The following is a 20,590-nucleotide window of genomic DNA, read 5'->3' as shown; positions in this document are numbered from 1 at the left end:
AGAATCGCTTTGAGATCTGGATCTATGCCTTTCGCATCGAGGAGATTTTTCTCCATGGGGTCTCGATTCGACGCTAGAGGCTTTCCGATCCTTCCGACCTACCTGTAGCTTTCCTCTCCTTTCTCGCAAGGCCTTTCCCGTCATCGCCTGACACTTCGAACAGGCCTCCATGTTGTGGCCTTCCCCGAGACAGCACAAACACTCGATCACGGACGCGCAGCGCATTTTTGAGCCGCACGACTTGCATTTCTTAAAACCCAATCTCGGGGTCGTGGTCGGCGTCAATGACGAGGACATAATTACTTCTCGTAATATTATATTTCTGACAGAACTCGAGGCGCGCTGATTGTCCGAAGCAACGTACTGCGGAAAAACGTAACTGAGGCCAACGGGTGCCACGCGTGCCACTTATACACCCGATGACGTCACCCTCGACGGAGGCCTTCGAGGGACTATCGACTCGACGACATCGACGCACGGCGCCCTCTGCCGAAATGTTTTTCTGAAGAGCAGCAAAGCTGGATGGAATACATCTAAGATGAGGAATACGTTGGAAGACACAATCCACTTGAAATGGTGAAAGAAGAAGACCGGGAACCGCTTTAACAAAGGAGGTTCAGGCGCCATGTTGAAAAACATGGCTCCCGCGATTTAACGTTACCGGAGTTGCGAACAGTTTGCGGTCAGGGTAAATCATGGTAGTTCATTGTAAAACCACTGCCACCAGCCATTTTGAGGGGAAAGGGTAACATTTGACTGTTACATGAGTAGCTAGATATAGGGGATACTAAGTAACCCCTCCAGCACTCTATTGTAAGATAGGGTGTGCTGGGTCTAGAATATTACAGGGCTAAGTGAAGTCAATTTCACTCCACTGCTCTGGGAAACAGTAGTCGATCCCAGAGAAGGTATTTAAACCTTGGGAATTCTGAAAGACTTCCCTTTTTGCACTGCACTGAAGGTGCTTTGTGACAATTGCAAAAAGATGATGCCTATGGAGTTTGTTAGACTCCATAACTAAAAGAAACGAACACAGAAAACACATTGAATTGAAAAGTTCAAAGTCCCAAAGTTTAGCAAAAGAGCTGGAGGGCTCCAAGGTGGGAGGAATTAACACATTTTTGAGAATTCTCCCCAACATTGCCCAGCTGTACTTCAATGCATCAGTTGAGGCTTAAAAGGTGGCGCGAAGCACCACCTTATAGCTAAAACTAAAACTGGTTTTCCTAGCACTGCATTAGTTACAGGGGACCAGCCCAGTAGATGTGTCTGGGGAATTGGGGGTCCTTTCAGTTGGCGAGGATTATTGGCCGCTAAGTAACAGCACGGATAAGGACCCTCTCCCAGTGAAGAACATGCGAGAACCCCCATTTAACACCTTGATCTCGTTTTTGCTGCCTTTCCCCATTACAAAGTGCCAAAGAGCCCCTTCACTTAGAAGTTAATGTAAATAAACGTATCAGGGCAGAGCATGTGCAGGTGGTCAGGTGAGGAGTACAGACAATGGGGCATCCCAGAGGAGAACATGTGGGAAACCTCTTTCAGGCGGCACTTCCTCCTAAAGGAGGAGACGTGAGGGTATGCCCCCAGGGCAGTGAAGAGGGGGAGCTATCAGAACATGTGGCGCCTCCTCCCACAGGTCATCGTGGTGGGGGCACATGAAAACAGGAAAGGGCACATTCTAACGGATTACGTGCTCCCTCCCAGGCGAGTGGAGCAGAGTGAGAGGTGGCCCCCACCCCACACAAAGTTAAGTTGCCCAATTGGTGAAAGTATCTGGGGAAAAAGGAACTTTAAAATCAGGCAGCTTCCTCACTCCTAGTTGTGTGATAGCAAAAGACCCATCTATTACATACACCCCAAATCAGCGGCCATCTATGGGGTCTACCTACCTGCAAGCTAAGCCAGGATACGTGAGGCTTATCTGCAAGGTTTTAGGTCGCCAGAGGGTTTTAGCCCTCTGTGTCTGCCTAAATCTGCACAAGTCATTCTGTGTGTGCGTGGGGCTTACACCAGTGGTGGAAATTAAAAATAATTGGTGGGGGATCACACAAGGGAGGGGGTGGAGTTGGGGGGGGGGGGTGCTGTCCGAGGAGGCACGGTTTAGGGAGTGCGGGGGAGCTGGCAGTTGACCTATCAAAGGAAATGTCCAAAATAGTTTCAAATGGCGTTATTTCTTTCATGCGGTTTCTTTTCCAAACTATATATCAATTCCACTTTAAACCACTTCCATGGTGCTGGTGATGAGTTACTTCACTATGCAGATAATAGTTTTGACAAGTGTCCAAGTGTTGCTGATTAAATATTCTTTAAAATGCACAATTTGCATCCCATTTTATTAAAAAAAACTCCCCCTTGGTTACCATTCAAACAGGGGGATTTCTGTTCAACATAAACAACATTTTCTTTTACTTGAACCACACCAGGCACAGCACCTGCAGCTCCACTCTGAAAGCAGTTGGGTAGCTGCATCGTGTTGACCTGGACCCGGATTATTTATTTATGCAATGTTGATACCTGTATCCGACAAACCTTGCATAAATAAATATACAGGTATCGGACAAACACTGCACAAAGTTGGGGGCGGTGGACATCGGACAGACATCGTGTGGCGGGAGAGAGCACAACAACCCATAAACTATACACTGAGTCTCGGGCGTCCTAATGATTATGTCCAGACTATAGCGCCTAGTGTGGCAGTAAAGTTTGCACAGTGGTAAAAAATAAAAACGCACTGCGGGCGGGCGTGTACGCAACGCATAGACAGACCTTTAGAACTAGGAGGAGATTTTTTTTCAGACAGTCCAGTCACTCTAAAAGACCAGCAGGGTTGAGGACATGTGGCCACTGAGGCCGAGCCCCCACACTTGAACTCACCCGGCCCCACCCCCACGCTGGGACCTCCCCAGCTTCTCCATCCAGCTCAGACGCCTCCTGTACAGGTTGAACGGTAGGTCTTCTTCCTCAGGCAGAGCAGGGAGTGGAAGGTGTCGTGCTCCATCTCAGAGCCCAGGCAGTGTGGGATGGCAAGCATCCTGCCCTGCACCCCTCCATCTTCTGATCCCCTCCCAGGGACGGGGCACCCATCCCATTACAGGCGTAACTTCACAAACCACGCTGCAGCAACCAGAGTAAAGTTCTCGCATATGGCAGACTCTTCTCCAGCACTACCGCTCTGTCGGATGACAATCTGACATCCTCTTCCAAGCCAGACTCAGATGGAAAGTTGACATTTTTGGTACTGCCCCAAGAAAGTACAGAAAAAAATTAAAACACGCTCCCAAAATGCAAATTACTTTAGCTACATTAAAAAAGATTATACTCCCATATTTCAATGCATCATTTTATTTGGAAGATTAATGGTATCGTTCCCATTCAAAGATGGCCACTAGTTTGGGCTTGTTTATAGAGAGCTTCCTTAGAGACAGTCATCCAATATGGCTGCCTCCATGGAGGGGCTCAAAGACCTCTAAGAGTTCTGAGATAGGCAGGAATGGGTGGCATTAGCCATACGGAATGGCATGGCTAGGGGCAAGGAATAGGAGGGATTCAATAACCTAAACAGTGTATCCCTCCTCAAATGTCATCCCATTGGAAAAGCATTACAGACCCTCATTCAAAGGCCATATTTTAAGCTTTTATGTTAGTTTCAGCTTAAAAGTAGTGCTTTCAGCGCTACCCAATAGCCCAAACTAAAAATTGCCTTTGCATTTTAAATGGCACTTACATACCACCATACATTTGCTTACTAGTGCTTTGAGCACAAGCATGTTCCAAAGTCTAGTAGATTAAATGGCTTAAAAACAGTTCGGATAACTGCAAACAAAAAGCATTAATGCACCAAAGGATGGTGTTTGATCCGTAGAGATCTGAGAGGACCAAAAGATACTAGGGGGAGTCAGCAGCCGTTTTTCACCTTTCAACAAGCAGGACACGAACATCCTTTCTAAATCGCCTTCATTGACTCCGTGCAGGGAGAACATTAATGAACCCCAACTCTTGAGCCCCATTTGCAAACAGCTTGCAGGTGTTGTCCTCGCCTCTGCAAGGAAAGATGCATGCACTTCTCTCCTTGCCTCCTGCTTGAATAATGCTCACCATCCCAAAATTCCAATTTATAGATTGATGTGACAGACACTTTACCGTAAAGGCCCACACACTATATCAGCTACCTTTCGTCAGGAACGGGTTGACCCCAATTTCCTTCAAGTCCAATATACAGACTGTAGCTCAGGCAACACTAGATTTCCGATGCCTACTACATCTAGAGATGATGCAGTTCATAGTATGCGAACAAATAACATCCATTATTAACAAGACCAGAACCAAATCCATCTATACTTCAATTCTGAGATATTGCAAGCAGATTAATATAGGAACAGTACAAGCAACATGTCCTTCCTGCACCAAACCAATGCACGTATTCCACAAGCAAAGCTCACTGCATTGCTTGCACAGACTACTGAAACCGGTTACTTTTAATTTCCAACTAAACAGAACTAGTCTGTAAACAAGTGCCACCAACAAGCTATGCATAAGAGTAGGCAAGCTGGAGCTGTGAATCTGTAGAGAAAATGGAGTAGCAATCAATTGGAATGACAGTCCCAGCAACTCCAGAGGCAAACCACAGCTCTTCACAACAACCTGTTCAGGGTTCTATCAACCAGCTGGATTCACCCTTAGCGCATCTGCAAGCTGCCCATAAAACCAAGCTTTTGCAGCATGGGCATTGCTAGGCGCTCATTGGCCTACAGTAGCAAAACAGAAATTGCTGGGTGTTGTATAACTATTGTTATGTTCCCTAGAAATTACAGGCATAGCCAGTTGGTGGCGTATGGAGAGAAGTGGAAATGTATCAGCTTTTATTATTCCGTATTTTCAAGAAACTAGTCCAAGTGAATGAAACATTTAGACCTCTCCTAAAATTCACCTTGTGAGAAAAGTGCTTGTTGAATTTCTCTAGCTAAAATGTCAGTCAGTACAAAAGCTGCATAAATTAACCAAGTCATTGCATTTTACACGCAGTATAGAGATGCAAGGGCTCAGTTGATAAACTGCAAGATCCACCCTGTAACAGCGCTGCTGAAACAGGAGTAAGCCGTGACTTACACCGAAATGAAAATGCATCGAAAGTTTACTAACATTTTTTTCCATCGAATATTTTTTGTAATTTTGGGAGGGGGGCTAACCCCCCTCGAACCCGTTTTGTACAGCTAAAAACCCACCACAGACAAAATTAACCCTTTATCCCACACATACATTCGATGTAAAAAAAATAGTTGCAAAACTTTTGATGGAAAAACTTTTGATGGATATCGTTGGATACTTTTTCGATGGAAAGACTGGATACCTGACAGAGATGGATCTCTAGAGTGGCAGCATTCCATTTTTATACCTAGATATTAAGCCTCTGCAACATTAAGCAGAATTCTAATTTGGTGATACTACAAGACAGTCCTTACCTGATCAAAGCAGTCTCACTGAGAAACATGCTTGCATGTTATTATAATTGTTCTTTCTTAACGCACTTAGACTGAGCACCATAGCCTGAATGGTATTTTATCTTGAGACCAATGCAGCTTCGATTGATTAACCACACATAGAACGCCACACCCAGCTGAGCACATCTTTTGTGGGAGATCTGGTCCTACTTCATGAGCCCCCAAAGCAACCTGGTCCCCACTCTGTGCGTTAACCAAAGCCTGTCTAATAGTTAAGTAGGCATACAAGGGCTTGCAATAGTAAATATCAACAAGCACTGGCAATGCCACCAGTTTGGGCTTTTGTATAGGAAGGGCACTTGCCAAGCACTGTCGTAGGGCTATTAACGGCTATTGATGGTAGGCAGTGCAAAATTGTGCAATTACCTGGGCATCTAATAGCAGTGCCTGGCAAATGCCTAATGCTTGCTTTTAACAGGACTTCAGTGAAGGACACGCATGTTGCTTATGAATCATGTGGCTGAAGGAAGAACTGATTAAGACATTTTATTACAACAGTCACATGTTCACCACCCCAATTAAGTTATTAACTCACAGAAGACTGCTTTGAGAAAACACTGGCAGGCATTTCTCCCCATCAGTACTCTAATGCAAAGGTTTTAGCTTATAAGTGGTGCTAAAGAGCCACCTAATAGCCCAAATTAAAACAAATTATTCAGCGGTTTCTTTTTTAGAGTCTATATATTAGTTATTCCTAAGGTATGGTGCACTGGAAGTAAGACTTTTGACCACATCTTACAGTAATTCCAGAATTCCACATTTCATGGTAGCTCTATGATTCACCCTTTTTAGTCAGAGGGAGTACTAGCGTCCCAACCCCCTAATCAATAACATTTGAGAGATATTAAATCACCCTGATCTGCTCGATGTTCGGTTTTCGACATGGCAATTTAAAAATTATGGATTCCAGGAAAAGTATACTTGTCCAATACCTGGTTGGGAATGCATCCTCACTATGTAATGAAAAGGGAAGGGCAACACACGCATTGAAAATCACTAGTGAGTGGAGACGAATGGGGTACACCCCCCCACAGAACAAATGAGTTAAGTGTGAGGTAAAGGGACTCAGACCCTCTGTGATTTAGAACACCTTAATTTCATCATTGCTCGTAGGACACCTATCCAAAAATGTGTGTGGGGGCAAGGGGGTGATTGAGTTTGCACGCTTTGGAATTCCAGCGAAATCTAGGTGGAATTTGGAAAACTGACTGAGCGAGAGACGAGAAGGTGATCTTGACATATGAGACTGCTGTATACAGAATGGAAAAATCCACTGTAATGAAAGCGGTTAGGCAAGAAATGATGTAGTGACCCTGTGGGAGACTACACCGCCCTTGTCCTCTTGGTATTAGGTAATCCACCTATTGGTAAAGGTCTGTACTACACAAGTTGGTATGTGACTGAGCAGCCAGGCTTATCTCAAGAGGGGTAAATGTGATCTGTAGAAATTGAAATCCACCAATACAAGTATCCAAATAACACTTACACTCAAGGTATTCATTTAACTGTTAGTTTTAAATAAGTATTCTTTAAAAAGGGCAATGTACAACAATAAAAATACACTTCCAAATACTTTCTCAGAATCAAGTCAAACAAGTAGATACTCTTTAGAGATGCTTCATATACACTTCCTACACCCTGAGGAGGCTTCACTAACTAGGACAGTATTGGCTTTTATAGATCACTTTTGTACTTGGTAAATTCTGACATTGGCAAAGGCTAAGGAAGGAAAAAGGTTAAAGAGGTTCTCAGAGCATGTGAGCACTTTTAAATGTCCCAATGAAGACTAGATAAAAACCTTTCCCAGCAATATTAGTTCAACAAACCAATGTATCCCCTATGAGGGACAAGAAGAATCAAAGTCGGTGGAATAGAAGAGTCTGCCGGGAGCCACGATAGCCAAAGTCAATTGGAGCAATGTCTATGGAGCTGAGGCACTTCTTAGATAACAAAAAGTCTTGAACAAAGTTAGAGAGCTTGTTGTAGAAAATCACTGTTGGGGCCACAAGCTGTTACACTTGTGAAAGTTAGAGTTGGAATCAACTCTAGAAAAGCAGCTACCGCAAATCGCAACTGAGAAGAGCAGAACTACAGACGAAGAGGTAAGTACTCCTAAGGCAGAATAGTACCTTTGGTTAGAAGAGGAGGATCGAGCGGTCTTCTGTCTGGTTGCAGTGATGCAGATCCTGGGTTCCTGAGCTCAGTCGTGGAGAAAAGAGGCAGGACGTCTGGAGGACTCCTGCACAGCAATTCAAAGGTCGGCGGCAGCTATGGGCGTTCTTCGGGTCAGCGGCACTTTGCGATTTCAGCGCAAGGTCAATAGCGGCACCGTGGTTCTTGGACAACGGTTGGGCTTCCTTCACTCCTTAAGTCTAGCACTCTGGTGAGGTGACTCGAGCTTGGGTCGTCCTGCTTCGGGAGGTCCTCAGGAGACTCCTGGAGCTTTTGGCCGGCTTACAGATGTTGCACTAGACTACGGATTTCTCGACCCCTGGCACGCGGTTACATCAGCAGCAAAGAAGTACAGCCAGTTGGGGAAGGTCTTCCAGCGAAGTTAGTCTTGTGGTTAGTTGGTCCCACTAACCCAAGGGTAGAAGTTGTTCAGTCCAGAGCGTCGCTTGTTGATCAGAAAAAGGAGTCTGAGCACAGCAGCAGGGCTTCACCAGGCAGTTCAACTGCCGAGGAGGATGCAGCAAGCTACGTTCACGGTTTCTTCGTCGGGATGTCCTTCCCAGCGGTCGACTGTCTTCAGTCCAAGAAGCGTCGCCTTTTGAGCAGGTATCGCCCATTCATGCACAGCCTAGCTGTGTCACAAAGCAAAGTGGCTGTCCTGCAAGGACAGCCAGCCAATCCGGACTGGGTGCATTCAGGTAACCATGGAGATAAAGACATGGGAGTTTCGGGCACATAACTGACTTCCTGCACTTCCAGAAAAACTGGAGCCAGAGGCAGGTTTCAGCACTGAAGCCTGTCACAGACTAAACTAACAAAGGGGTCAAACCTGGTTTGGCGTGCAGAGTAAAACCCAAGAAAGACCTCACAAACAGAAAACAGTGAAAAAAAGACGACCGGGGCCATTTTGACACAATGGTCACCCATGGGTGCAATACTGCAGCTGAGGATTCAGCCTATGGTACAAAAGCACAATGGTAGGACAATTAAACCATTGCCACCAGCCATTTAAAGTAGTGAGGGTAACAAAAAATGTTACATGAGTAAGTAGGTAAAGGGCTACTAAGTAACACCCAGTACGCCACATAAGATGGGGTGTGCTGGACCTACAAAGAGAAAAAGGTAAGTAAAGTCAATTTTACCTTACTGTTCCTGGGAACTGTAGTTTACCCAAGAAAAGGTATTTAAACCTTATGATAAATCTAAAGGATTTCTCTGTGACACTGCACTGAGGGTGCTATGTGTAACCATAAAAATGTAGATGCCTACGGAGTGTGTCAAATCAGAAATACAGGAGAGTGAATGTTAATTGAGTAGACCAGTGGTTAAACATCCATCCTTTAGGAAATGTGTGTTAGGGAGGACTCAATTTTTAATAGAAAATTGACAGCAATAAGAAAGGATTGGGATGCAGATGCTCCTAGATGGTGTGCATAGATGTAAAATGTATGCATCTACAACTAACACTTTGAACCAAAGCTAGCAAGTATGCCTTACTGAAGGTGTACAGCACACAGCATCTTATTTCAGCAGTGGAAACACACAATCATTTAAAGCACAATCACATTCGCACGCACACATGTTGGGCATTAAAACAGGGTTGGGTAATGTTGGGCAAGATTGTGTGCAGTACACCTTTGGAAACTACAGCAACCTTGACCTCCTGGCAATAGGAACCCAACCTATGGTATAAGTCTGCACTACACAGGTTGGTAGTGTGGCTGAGAAGCCAGGCTTATCTCAAGAGGGGTCAATGTGAGCAGTAAGGTTTTTACACAGAGATTCACAGTGACAAGTAATCAAATAAACTCTTACCCTGAAGGTTTCTCGATTAAACCATTCTTAATTTATTTAACAATCAGTTGAAAAAGCCTTCAGAAAGGAGCAATATATAACTAACACAAAAATACACTTCAAAATACAAATATAATGTTTCTTTAATCAGCAAGTACCCATTTGGGATGGCACACGGATAGTTCCTACACCCTGAGGGGACTTAAATAACTAGGGCACTGTGGACATTAATATATCACTGATACATTTAGATCAATACTGAGTTGGTGTCAAAGAAAGGGCATGGGAATAAAACAAAGGTTACACAAATATTCCTAAGCAGGCAAGTACTTTTTAACCCTTCAATGGAAAGTAAATTAACCCTTTCCTGGAGGAAAGGCAACACACAAAGTCAGAGGTAAGAAGAGTCTTTCAGGGAGCCAGGCTAGCCAATGTCAATTGAGCAAAAGTCTAGGTGTGCTGAAGCACTTCTTTCAGGTAAGTAAAAGTCTTGCACAATGTTTTAGAAGTCTTTGTAGAAGTAAAGAATCACTGTATAGCCACAAGCTGGGGGGCTTATGAGGGGCAAAGCTGCAAGCAACTCTGCAAAAAAAGCAACCAAGAAAAGTCTCAACTAAGAACAAGCAAGGCTTCACAACACAAGGTAAGTCCCCTTAGTTTTACAGTATCTTTGGTTAGAAGAAATGGTTCCAGCAGGCTTCCGTTCCTGTGTAGGTCTGCAGATCCTGTTGTTCCTGGGCCTCAGTCGTGGGGACAAGAGGGAGGATGTCTGGGGACTCCTTAACTACGATGGGAAGGTCGGCGACGGCAATGGGCAAACTTCAATTCAGCGGCACTTCACGGTTACAGCTCCTCACGTCTCTAGAAAATAGCAACACTGCGGTTCTTGGATACCACTTCGGACTTTTCCTCGCATCTGGGGTCCAGCACTCTGAGGTGGTTCAGGCTAGGTCAGTCCTGCTTCCTGGGAGTCCGGAGCATCTTCCTGGAGCTCGGGTTCGACTTAAAGACTCTCACTCTATTCTGGTGTTCCTCTCCCTGGCAATCGTATTGGGGTCGATTGGTCCCATCAACCCCAATGGGAGAAGTCGTCCTTTGCAGGTATCCTCTAGTCCAGGCAAATTCAGAGCTTCAGCACAGCAAGGCTTCACCGGGCAAACCAACGGCCTAGGAGTTCTTCTTCGGATTCCTTCGTCCAGTGGTCGACTCTGCCTTCCAAGCAAAAAGCCTCGCCTTTTATGCAGGTTTCTCCCATTCATTCGCAGCCTAGCTGGCACTCACAGCAGGGTGGCTATCCTCTGAGGACAGCCCTCCAGCCAATCACCCTTGGGTGCATTCCTGTAACCAAGGAGACTAAGCACATGGAGTTTCAGGCAACTCCATCGCTTCCTGCTAGACATGCTGGGAGCATAGGCGGGCTTCACTCGGGAATCCCGCCAAAGACAAAACAAACCAAGGGAACAAACCTGGTTTGCCGCGCACAGTAAATCTCAAGAAGGACATTTCCAACAAGAGATGGCGAAAAAAGAAGATTGTGGCCATTTTGACAAAATGGGCACCCATGAGTGCTTTACTGCAGCTGCAATTGCAGCCCGCAGTAAAAACACACAATGGTAGTAAAAAGTAAACCACTGCCACCAGCCATTAATCATGGAATGGGTAACATAAAAATGTTACATGAGAAACTAGACAAAGGGGATACTAAGTAACCCCTCCAGCACCTTATGGTAAAATGGTGTATGCTGGGTCTAGAAAATTACAAAATGTAAGTAAAGTCAATTTCACTTCACTACTCTTGGAAACAGTAGTTTTACCAAGAGAAGGTATTCAAACCTTAGGGAAATCTAAGAGACTTCCCTGTGACACTGCACTGAAGGTGCAGTGTGTCACAATGTAAAATGATGATGCCTACAGAGTTTGTCAGACTCCAAAGTCAAAAAACACAGAAAACATAGAATTAAAAGTAAAAAGTCCCAAAGTTCCACAAAAGACCTGGGGGTCTCTAAGGTGGGAGGAATTTAGCACTAAACTGACATTTCTCCCCAATAGAGAACCTTCACAATTTGAACAGTCACACGTTAGCAAGACATGATCACTGGTGCAAATACTAAAAAAATAAAATTAAAAAGAAATTAAAAAAAGGAAAAACAATACAACCCACTACCGAGTAGGTAATTTTATCAAGCGTGGTAAAGCTACATGGAAACCAGTAATTAGTGGCGTGTACTCACCGTTTCTTTGGAAGGGAAGTGTATTGTTTGCGGGGCCTGTTTATTAAGAAATTTGTTAAACAAACGAATGTTGGCAAAAGTCCCTCTCGCCATTACAGCATCGTTTCCTCTGCGGGAGCCGTACGAGTTGAATTCTCTCGGAGTTAAGCTAAAAAAAACAACCACAGTTTTGTAGAATAAACAACTCAATATTTATAGAAAAAAAAATCACATTAAAGTGCAGAGGTAATAACTCCAAACATAGGTAATGTACAATGTAAATAATGTTTTAAAGAAAGGTTTGCACTGGGTGAGCCACTATGGACAAGTGATATGCAACTGCAATCACACCAAGAGAACCAGAAAAGGGTTGACTAATGACTATGCTAAATAGTTTGCTCTCAAGAATAGAGAAGATTTTGGGCTTCCATGTGTTAATATCCCCGCAAAAATATCGCCATTCAAAAATATTGCCATATTTTTGCGGCAATTTTAAGGCATGGAACCTGCGGGGGGACACCCCCTCAACTCCTGCATTATTTTTAAAGGAGAGGGGGACACACCCGCAACCCCTACTCCTAAAAACCCCAAAAAGAATCCCCCCCCAAAAATTGCACCTATGGTCGTTCCAGACGACCATATATACAGCAATATTTTTGTTGGGGATAATATGTAGTGATACCGACTTTGGGTATACCCTAAAACCTGAAGTGAGAAATAGCGCACATATGGCAGTAGTATAGAACAAATACAAAAAAAAAGTAGATTTTGCAATTGATGTGCCTTTAAGAGCTGCTTGAGCCATAAAATGAGTCAGTGCAATTCCATCATAACTTATAACTCATTATAACTCAACTCATAACAAATAAAACAAATACAAATACCCCAGATTAAAGTGCAATTTTGAAAGGGGGCCAAAGTTCAAAAGTAAAGAATGTTACTGTCCTAATAGATGGCACACTCTAACACTGCCCCTACAAGTTAAAACAATGTTTAGGGAGAACCCTGTATTGGAGCTCTACATTCAAGGAATGAGGCACAAATGAAGGGAAAGTCCATGAGTAAAGAAACAGCGCACTGGGGGTACATGGACATTTTCTGAAAAATGTATGCCTTACTCATAACTAAGTCCATACTGCATCTCTTGAACATGCTAGGCATCCTAGTTGAAAGCTTTAAGGAGTGACTCAACACCCCACACATCTGCCCAGCAACAGCAGCTCTAGTATGTCTTGTGTGGGATCAGACAGTCCAAACCCCCATTTTCTCCAGGTCAAATAAAAGCACTTTCCCGGGTAATCCAAGCCAGATCCTGCTGAAGTGTATACCTTACTTGGCTTTTCCAGACCTGAAAGGGCAAGAAGGCTTCCAACGAACAAGATGGCCAGATTACAAGGCTTAACCTGAAAGGCTCAGCAGTTTTGAGAATATGGTACTCAAAATGCCATTATGCGGTAAAAAAGATGGAACACAGGAGTTCACCGGAAAACTATGTAGAACACGGTTCACTGCTACCAGCCTGTTCAAGTAAATCAAAAAGATATGGAAGGTTACAGAAAAGGGAAACATTATACAATGTTCCCCTGCAGCACTTAACCGTAAGGTGATGTGTGCTGCATTAAAATCAAAACCGGAAGCATCACCTGCAGAATATATGGGGAATCAACAATGACCGTTCTCCAATTAAACATTATGTTCTCTACAGGATTAGAGCCACAGGAATACTTTCTAATGTATAGCATTGGAGCGCATACCCTAAGGTCTAACATTTTTCTTGTATCTTGATATAGCATAGGGTTGTATGCCAGGGCCTTTCCCGTAGCCCTAAAATATGACAATGCATTACTTACCGTAAAAGCATTTCTGATGGTTGTATCTGCTTAGATTCACATGCTGTGCATAGGTCCGACATCCAGTGGTCACTGCGGAGTATTGCATTTTGTTTTTTGTAGTCAAAAAGGGGACGTTGACAAGGCGTGTCTGTAACACTATCCCTATAGTGACGTGCGTTGTACCCATAATCCCTCACGCGTCGAGGTCCCTCTATTTGTATTTTTCTGCCCTGAGGGAGTCTTCTAGACGTGAGTGAGTACAGAAAAGAGAGATATAGAAAAGGATGTCTATGTTCCTTCCATCCGAGCGGAGAAGAAGGGTGGGCGCATGTGAATCTAAGCAGATACAACCATCAGAAATGCTTTTACGGTAAGTAATGCATTGTCTTCTGATGTTTGTTAATCTGCTTAGAATCACATGCTGTGCATAGACTAGCGAGCAGTACCCGGAGTTGGAGGTGGGTTGTGAGAAGGAACAGTAGAGAAAAGATGTCTTAATACTGCTTGTCCCACCTGGGAATCAGATCTAGAGTGGGCATCTAGATAGTAGTGTTTTGTAAAGGTGTGTACAGAACTCAAGGTTGCCGCTTTGCAGATGGACTCAAGGGGAACATTTGCAATGAATGCTATGGATGCCCCAGTGCCTCGAGTAGAGTGTGCTCTTGGCTTGAAGGGTAGTTCTCTCTTAGCAAGAGTGTAACAGAGAGTGATGCATTGTACAATCCATCTAGATATAGTGGATTTTGAAACTGCATCTCCTTCTCTTCCTGCTGCCACCGAGACAAAGAACTGATTAGTCTTTCTCAGTGGACTAGTTCTTTCCATGTAAAACATGACAGCTCTGCGCACATCAAGTGTATGCAGGCTTTTTTCTCCTAGATTTGAAGGATTTTGAAAGAACGTTGGTAGTTCTATAGACTGGTTGACATGAAATTTGGAGATGAATTTCGGTGCGAACCTTGGGTGTGTGGGTAGAACCACTTTATCCTTGTGAACTGTTACAAAGGGGTCTAAAACCGAAAGGGCCTGTAGTTCACTTACTCTCCTAATGGAGGTAATAGCGATTAGGAAAGCAGTTTTAAGAGTGAGATCTTTAAGAGTTGCCTTGTGCATGGGTTCAAAGGGTGACCCCATGAGCCTGGTGAGTACCACATTTAGATCCCAGCCAGGAGCTGGGTTTGCTATTGGAGGGTGTATTCTCTTTACCCCTTCCATGAAGGCTTTGATTACTGGGATCTTCCACCACGATACTTTGAGTTGTGAAGTGGTGTAAGCCGAAAGCGCTGCCAGGTGTACTTTAATAGAATTGAATACTAGACCCGAGTCCAGTAAATGGGTCAGGTACAGAATAATTTGTGTGGGAGAGCAGTCAACGGGGTTGATACTCTTCCCTTTACACCAGATGACAAATCTTTTCCATTTGCTAGAATAGCAGTGACGAGTGTTAGGCTTTCTGGCCTCTCTGAGGATGTCCATGCACCTCTGTGGAAGTTGTAAATGTACAAATTATATGACCTCAGGAGCCAGGCTGCTAAGTTCAAGGTCTGAGGGCATGGGTGCAGTGTCCTGCCCCTGTCTTGTGACAGCATGTTGTACGGGCAGGGCAGTCTCACTGGAGGAGAAAGATAAATCTTCAACAAGTGAGCGAACCATGGCTGTCGGGCCCACATAGGGGCCACCAGTATCATGGTAACTTGTTCCTGGTGCATCTTGTGCACTATCTTGTTGAGAAGGGGAGTCGGGGGAAAAGCGTAAACAAATTTCCCTGACCATGGAATCGATAGACCGTTCCCCTTGGACTGGTTCTGGGGGTACCTGGAGGCGTAATCTTGGCATTGAGAGTTTTCCAGAGTTGCGAACAAGTCTATTTCTGGGAAACCCCACTGTGTGAAGACGTCGAAGACGATGTCTTCTTGTAACCGCCATTCATACTCTACGGGCAGGGGGAAGTCTCTGCTGAGTTTGTCTGCTAGCAGATTGAGTTCCCCTGGTACATGTTGCGATAGTAGGAACATGTGTTTGAGAGCCCACTTCCAGATGTTCTGGGACAGCTTGGACAGTCCTGGAGAGTGAGTGCCCCCTTGTTTGTTGAGGTAGTAACATGGCTGTGGTGCTGTCTGTGAGGACCATCACTGTCTTTCCTTGTAGGTGTTCCTGAAAGGCTTTCAGTGCTTTGAACGCCGCTAGTAGTTCCAGCAGGTTTATATGCTTGGATGCTAAGCTCGGAGTCCACGCTCCGTGAGCAGTATGATGGGATAGGCGAGTCCCCCATCCTGTAAGGGATGCGTCTGTGGTTAGAGTGGCTTCCACTGCGGGTGTGGCAAACGTTTTCCCTAATAACAGGTTTTCTTTTGTCCACCACCGTAGCGAGAGAACCAAGGCCTGCGAGACCACCACTAGATCGTCCCATTGTCCGCTGGCCTGACACCACTGGCTGTTGAGCCACTCTTGCATTGGGCGCATGCGCAGGCGCGCGTGAGGTACCAAATAAATACATGACGCCATCATCCCTAGCAAGCGCATTGCTTTGCGTACCGTCACCTCTCGACCTGCCACATAATGGGGGATCTGAAACAGCATGTTTTGGACCCTCTCTTTGGAGGGGAAGACGAGGCCGTCCTTTGTTCGAATTAGAGCCCTTAGGAATTGTTTGATTTGGCTGGGGTCTAAGCTGGACTTCTTTTCGTTGATGGAGAAGCCCAGTTGGAACAAAAGGTCTACAGTCTTTTGGGTATTGGAGAAGCATGTTTCGTAAGAATCCCCTGTTATGAGCCAGTCGTCGAGGTAAGGGTATACCAGGATGGATAACCTGCGCAGGTGGGCCGCTGCCACTGCCAGTACTTTCATGAATACCCTTGGTGCAGATGCTATCCCGAAGGGTAGTACTCTGAACTGGTAGTGTTTGTTCTCTATCTTGAACCCGAGGTATTTTCTGTGCGCTGGCAAAATTAAAATATGAAAGTATGCATCTTTCATGTCTAGTGTTGTCATGTAATCCCCTTGTGATAACAGTGGGATTACTTCCTGCAAGGTCACCATACGAAACTTTTGGGGTTTGACAAACTTGTTCGCTGGGCGCAGATCTAATACAGGGCGCATGGTTAAGTCCTTTTTGGGTACAAGGAAGTACACTGAATAAATACCTTCTGTTACCCGAGATAGGGGGACAGCCTCATTAGCTTCTTTTTTCAGTAGCTCTTCTACTTCTTGAAGAAGAATGGTGAGGTGTTCCGGTGTCATGCGTCGGTTCCGTGGGGGTCTGTACCGGGGAACCGTTGAATTCGATGCAGTATCCGTGGGCTGTGGTGGATAATACCCAGCGGTCTGACGATATTCCCTCCCATGCTGAAAGGAACGATGTTAGCCGGCCCCCGACCGGTGATGCATGGGAGGGGACCCGAATCTTCGGGTCATTTGTTGGTATTGGGCGTGGAACCTTTGGGGCTGGAGCCGCGACCTCTTCCTCTGCCACGTCGTTGGCCTCTTTGACTGAACTGGGTGTTGTTACCCTGGTTAGAGGGCCAGTTGGTAGCAGAGTAAAATTGCTGTTGGTTTTGCTGCTGGCTTTGGCCACAAAAGGAGCGTCTATTGCCATAGCCGCGTCTGTTAGGGGGCCTAGAGATTTGGTCAAGAGTCTTGATGGTATCAAACTCTTTCTTCGCATGTTCTAGGGCCTCATCAACTGCTTTCCCAAACAGATGCGTTTGTTCTATGGGCTTATTTATCAGGGAAACCTGGGTTTCCGGCTTAAATCCCGAATTGCGCAGCCAGACATGGCGTTTGAGAAGTATTCCCTGAACCAGGGAACGGCCAGCTGTCTCTGCAGCATCTAAGGAGTTCTTTACGATGCCCTGGTTTACAAGAGTTCCCTCTGAGATTGTAGCTAACAGGGGTGAACGCAGGGGTTCTGGTGTGTCCTCTGCTTCGCTGCGCAGCTTGCTCCACTGTGCATCTGCGTAGCTAGCTAGTAGGGAATTGTTATTTGCAATTCTAGTTGAAAAGGCGGCAGACGTCGGGATTCTCTTCCCAAGTGCATAGAGCTTTTTGCCCTCTTTGTCAGGTGGTGCCTCACTAGTGGATAGTGGTACCTCTGCTCTTTTCCTTGTATTAGTAACTACGAGGGAGTCCGGAATAGAATGGCCTCTGATGTACAAAGGGTCAGAGGACGAAGGGCTGAAGAGCTTTTCTATCCGAGGGTTGACCCCTCTGACTAAGGCAGGATTGGAAAGGGAAGGAGTTATTCTTCTCTTTATAGAAGCCAGGAGCGGAATAGACTGACTAACAGGGGCTTTTTCTTTAATAACTTTCTCTACAAAGTCTATGTCAGGAAGAGTCTCCCCTGTGTCTATTTCAAAATACGCTGCTGCCTTGCGCAATAGTGCATTAAGTGAAGGTTGGTCATCTATTGGAGAGGTGTTTCCAATAGGTGAATCCTTGGGAGGAGAAGGGTGAAAGACATCAGGATCTGAGTGCACTGATGGGGATTGCCAAGGCTGCACTGATGGGAATTGCCAGGGCTGCGAGGTAGCTGTATCTTCTTCGAAAGCTCCTGCACTAGTGTAAGGATCTTCTTCAAACCCCTCTTCCTCATGTTCTTCCTCTCCACCCAAACACTCCTCATCTTCCTGGAGGTATTGCTCCTCTTCAGTGAGGTCATATACGTCTGTAGAAGGGGGAAACAGCCTAGGAATCTTGACCCTAGGGTCATCCTGGGGCCATTCTCTTGGTCTTTTGGGTGTGGGTGGGTTTTGGTTTCCCAAAAACCTTTCCATTTTCTCCATACAAGAATGGAGTCTTTCAAGGGTCTCATGGGGGACCCCTGAATAGTCTAGAGGGGGGAAATCAGTGTTTTCACCTTCAAAACGCTTAGAACGCTCCCACAACGTCAAAGAAAGGTTTCCTTCGCCCTCTGAAAAGCCCTCCGGTAGTTCAGAAGTGCCCTTAGATGAAGGGGGCAGTTCCAGGCTACTCTTGTGCTTTTTTGGCGTTTCCATAGCTTTTTGTGCAGTATTCAATGTTTGTTTCGTCGTCCGCTTACGTTTGTCTTCGGAAACAATTCTCGCCAGGCTCTCGACAACGAGTTTGTCAGTAGAGGACTCTGGTGTCGACGTTGCCTGCGTTACGTGTTGTTCCTCGACGGCCGCTCTATGGAGCGTTACGTCGGATGATTTTGGGCTAGCGCCCGTGTTTGATGAAAGCCCAATCGCTGGTCGCGGCTGCGTTTGCGGGTGGGGCTTGAGACCCTTACGGTCTGAGGTAGACGCCGGAGTGCCCTGCGTCCCCTTCGGCGCTGATGGATCCTTCGTCTTCGACGAAGAAGAGCCGTGGGATGTGTGCTTAGGCCTATGGGGTCTGTGTGCGTCCTTGTCGCCGGGGTGTTCATCCCCATAAGCAGGGCGTGAGCCGAGCCCGTCGGGGCCGGGGACGGACGTCGAGGAGCGCGAGCGCTCCTTCTGGGGGTTAATGACTTCCGTAACGGAAGTCGAGTTATCACCCTCCTCGTCACTTTCTGTAACAGCGGCGGCGGGTGAGGAAACTCACTTCGACAGAGCGTAGTCCGCCCACCTCTTAACTTTGCGTTCTTTAAGAGTTCTTGGTTTCAAGAGCTTACAGGCCGCGCAGCTGTCCTCCTTATGATCGAGGGGCAAGCAACGATTACAGAGCTTGTGTTTGTCCTTCCAAGTGTATTTGCCCCTACAGCGTGGGCAAAACTTAAAAGGTGTCCTCTCCATAGCTGAGGCAATAATAACTGGTGATAACCCCAAGGGAAAGATAGGGGAGAAAGAAAGACATTCTCAAAGAGAAGATAAAAGTTCGAACCCCCACTCTCCCTACTGTATGTTGGCCGGCGAGGCCAGGCCACGTGTTCGGCAGCGCCGAAGGATCTCCTCCGTCTCTTCCCCTCCGTCGAAAACTTGCTTGGCGGAGAAACAGCTTCACAGCTAACATCGAGGGGAGGGATCTTTAACAATATAATAAGTATAATTAAGGACCGAGGTCCGTTGTAAGTATTTGCAATGTCTCTCTAGGAGCTCCGCGTAAGGCGACCAGAAGCTGGGCGGAAAAAAACAATCTGAGGGACCTCGACGCGTGAGGGATTATGGGTACAACGCACGTCACTATAGGGATAGTGTTACAGACCCGCCTTGTCGACGTCCCCTTTTCGACTACGAAAAACAAAATGCAATACTCCGCAGTGACCACTGGATGTCGGACCTATGCACAGCATGTGATTCTAAGCAGATTAACAAACATCAGAAACATATCTACTTGTATATATTACAAAAGTAATTCATATACAGGGGGTTCAGAAATGTAAATCGACAACCCAACCATTTTGTCTCCAGTTTGTAACCCGTGTTTCATCATGCACTAGCTGCTAGCGAAATCACAGAAAACCGTTGGCAAAGTGTGCACAGCAATTCCAGCAGCCCCCTCCCCCACGGCCCTCCACCCACTCCCTAGAAAGTGTAAAAATAGCTCTCTATTGTGCAGGACGCAAAGAAATGTCTCCCCTGAAGCGTCCATCTTCTTGGACTCCCCATCTGGTGGAGTTGCACGGAAGGCCACTGGCCAGTAGTCTACTGCTTCCTGGACCACTAAGCTCTCAGGCGTCTGATGCACCAATAGTAACATATGGACAGAAGGAACTTTTTTGTATTTGTGGTCCACAGCCTTGTGAACTGAGGGTGCATAACCGAGGGTCCCATCATCTTGTCAGTCTGGGCTCTCCTGAATAGATGCAATTCAACTTAAGTACCATTAGGATGAAGAATATCACTTAGGTTGTATATTTCCATTTACTCTGAATGTAAGCCTAGCATGTCCACAGCCCTAAAGGAACCAAAGTCTGGTCCCAAGGCAGGGATTGCCGATGTGCCATCTGAAGTCTATAGACTTTTCAGACTCCTCTTGTGCGGTCAACTCCTCTGGCAAGGAACTGTTTCTGAAAGAAGTGTTGGGTTGGAACCCAAAAGACAAGTCTTCTGACTCTTCCTCCTATTGAAAAAAAACACCTCTAAAAACATTGCAACAGTTTGTGCACAGTGACTCTTCATTCTCAAACGGGTGGGGGGCAGGA

General features: G+C 45.8%; 1 protein-coding gene across 7 annotated transcripts in view; it reads right to left on the bottom strand.

The window, feature by feature from the left end:
• Positions 1-20,590, bottom strand: part of ACO1 (aconitase 1) — a 792,824-nt gene that overhangs the window by 67,165 nt on the left and 705,069 nt on the right. For all 7 annotated transcript variants that reach the window (XM_069625992.1, XM_069625995.1, XM_069625996.1 and 4 more), the window contains one exon: positions 11,699-11,846. In XM_069625992.1, the coding sequence (XP_069482093.1) occupies positions 11,699-11,846 (148 nt within the window). The remainder of the gene's footprint in view (positions 1-11,698; positions 11,847-20,590) is intronic.

Source organism: Ambystoma mexicanum, chromosome 6p (genome assembly GCF_040938575.1).
Source record: "Ambystoma mexicanum isolate Mex_15411 chromosome 6p, UKY_AmexF1_1, whole genome shotgun sequence".
Lineage (NCBI taxonomy): Eukaryota > Metazoa > Chordata > Amphibia > Caudata > Ambystomatidae > Ambystoma > Ambystoma mexicanum.
The sequence above is the reverse complement of the archived record's forward strand: the minus strand, read 5'-3'. Positions and strand labels throughout refer to the sequence as shown.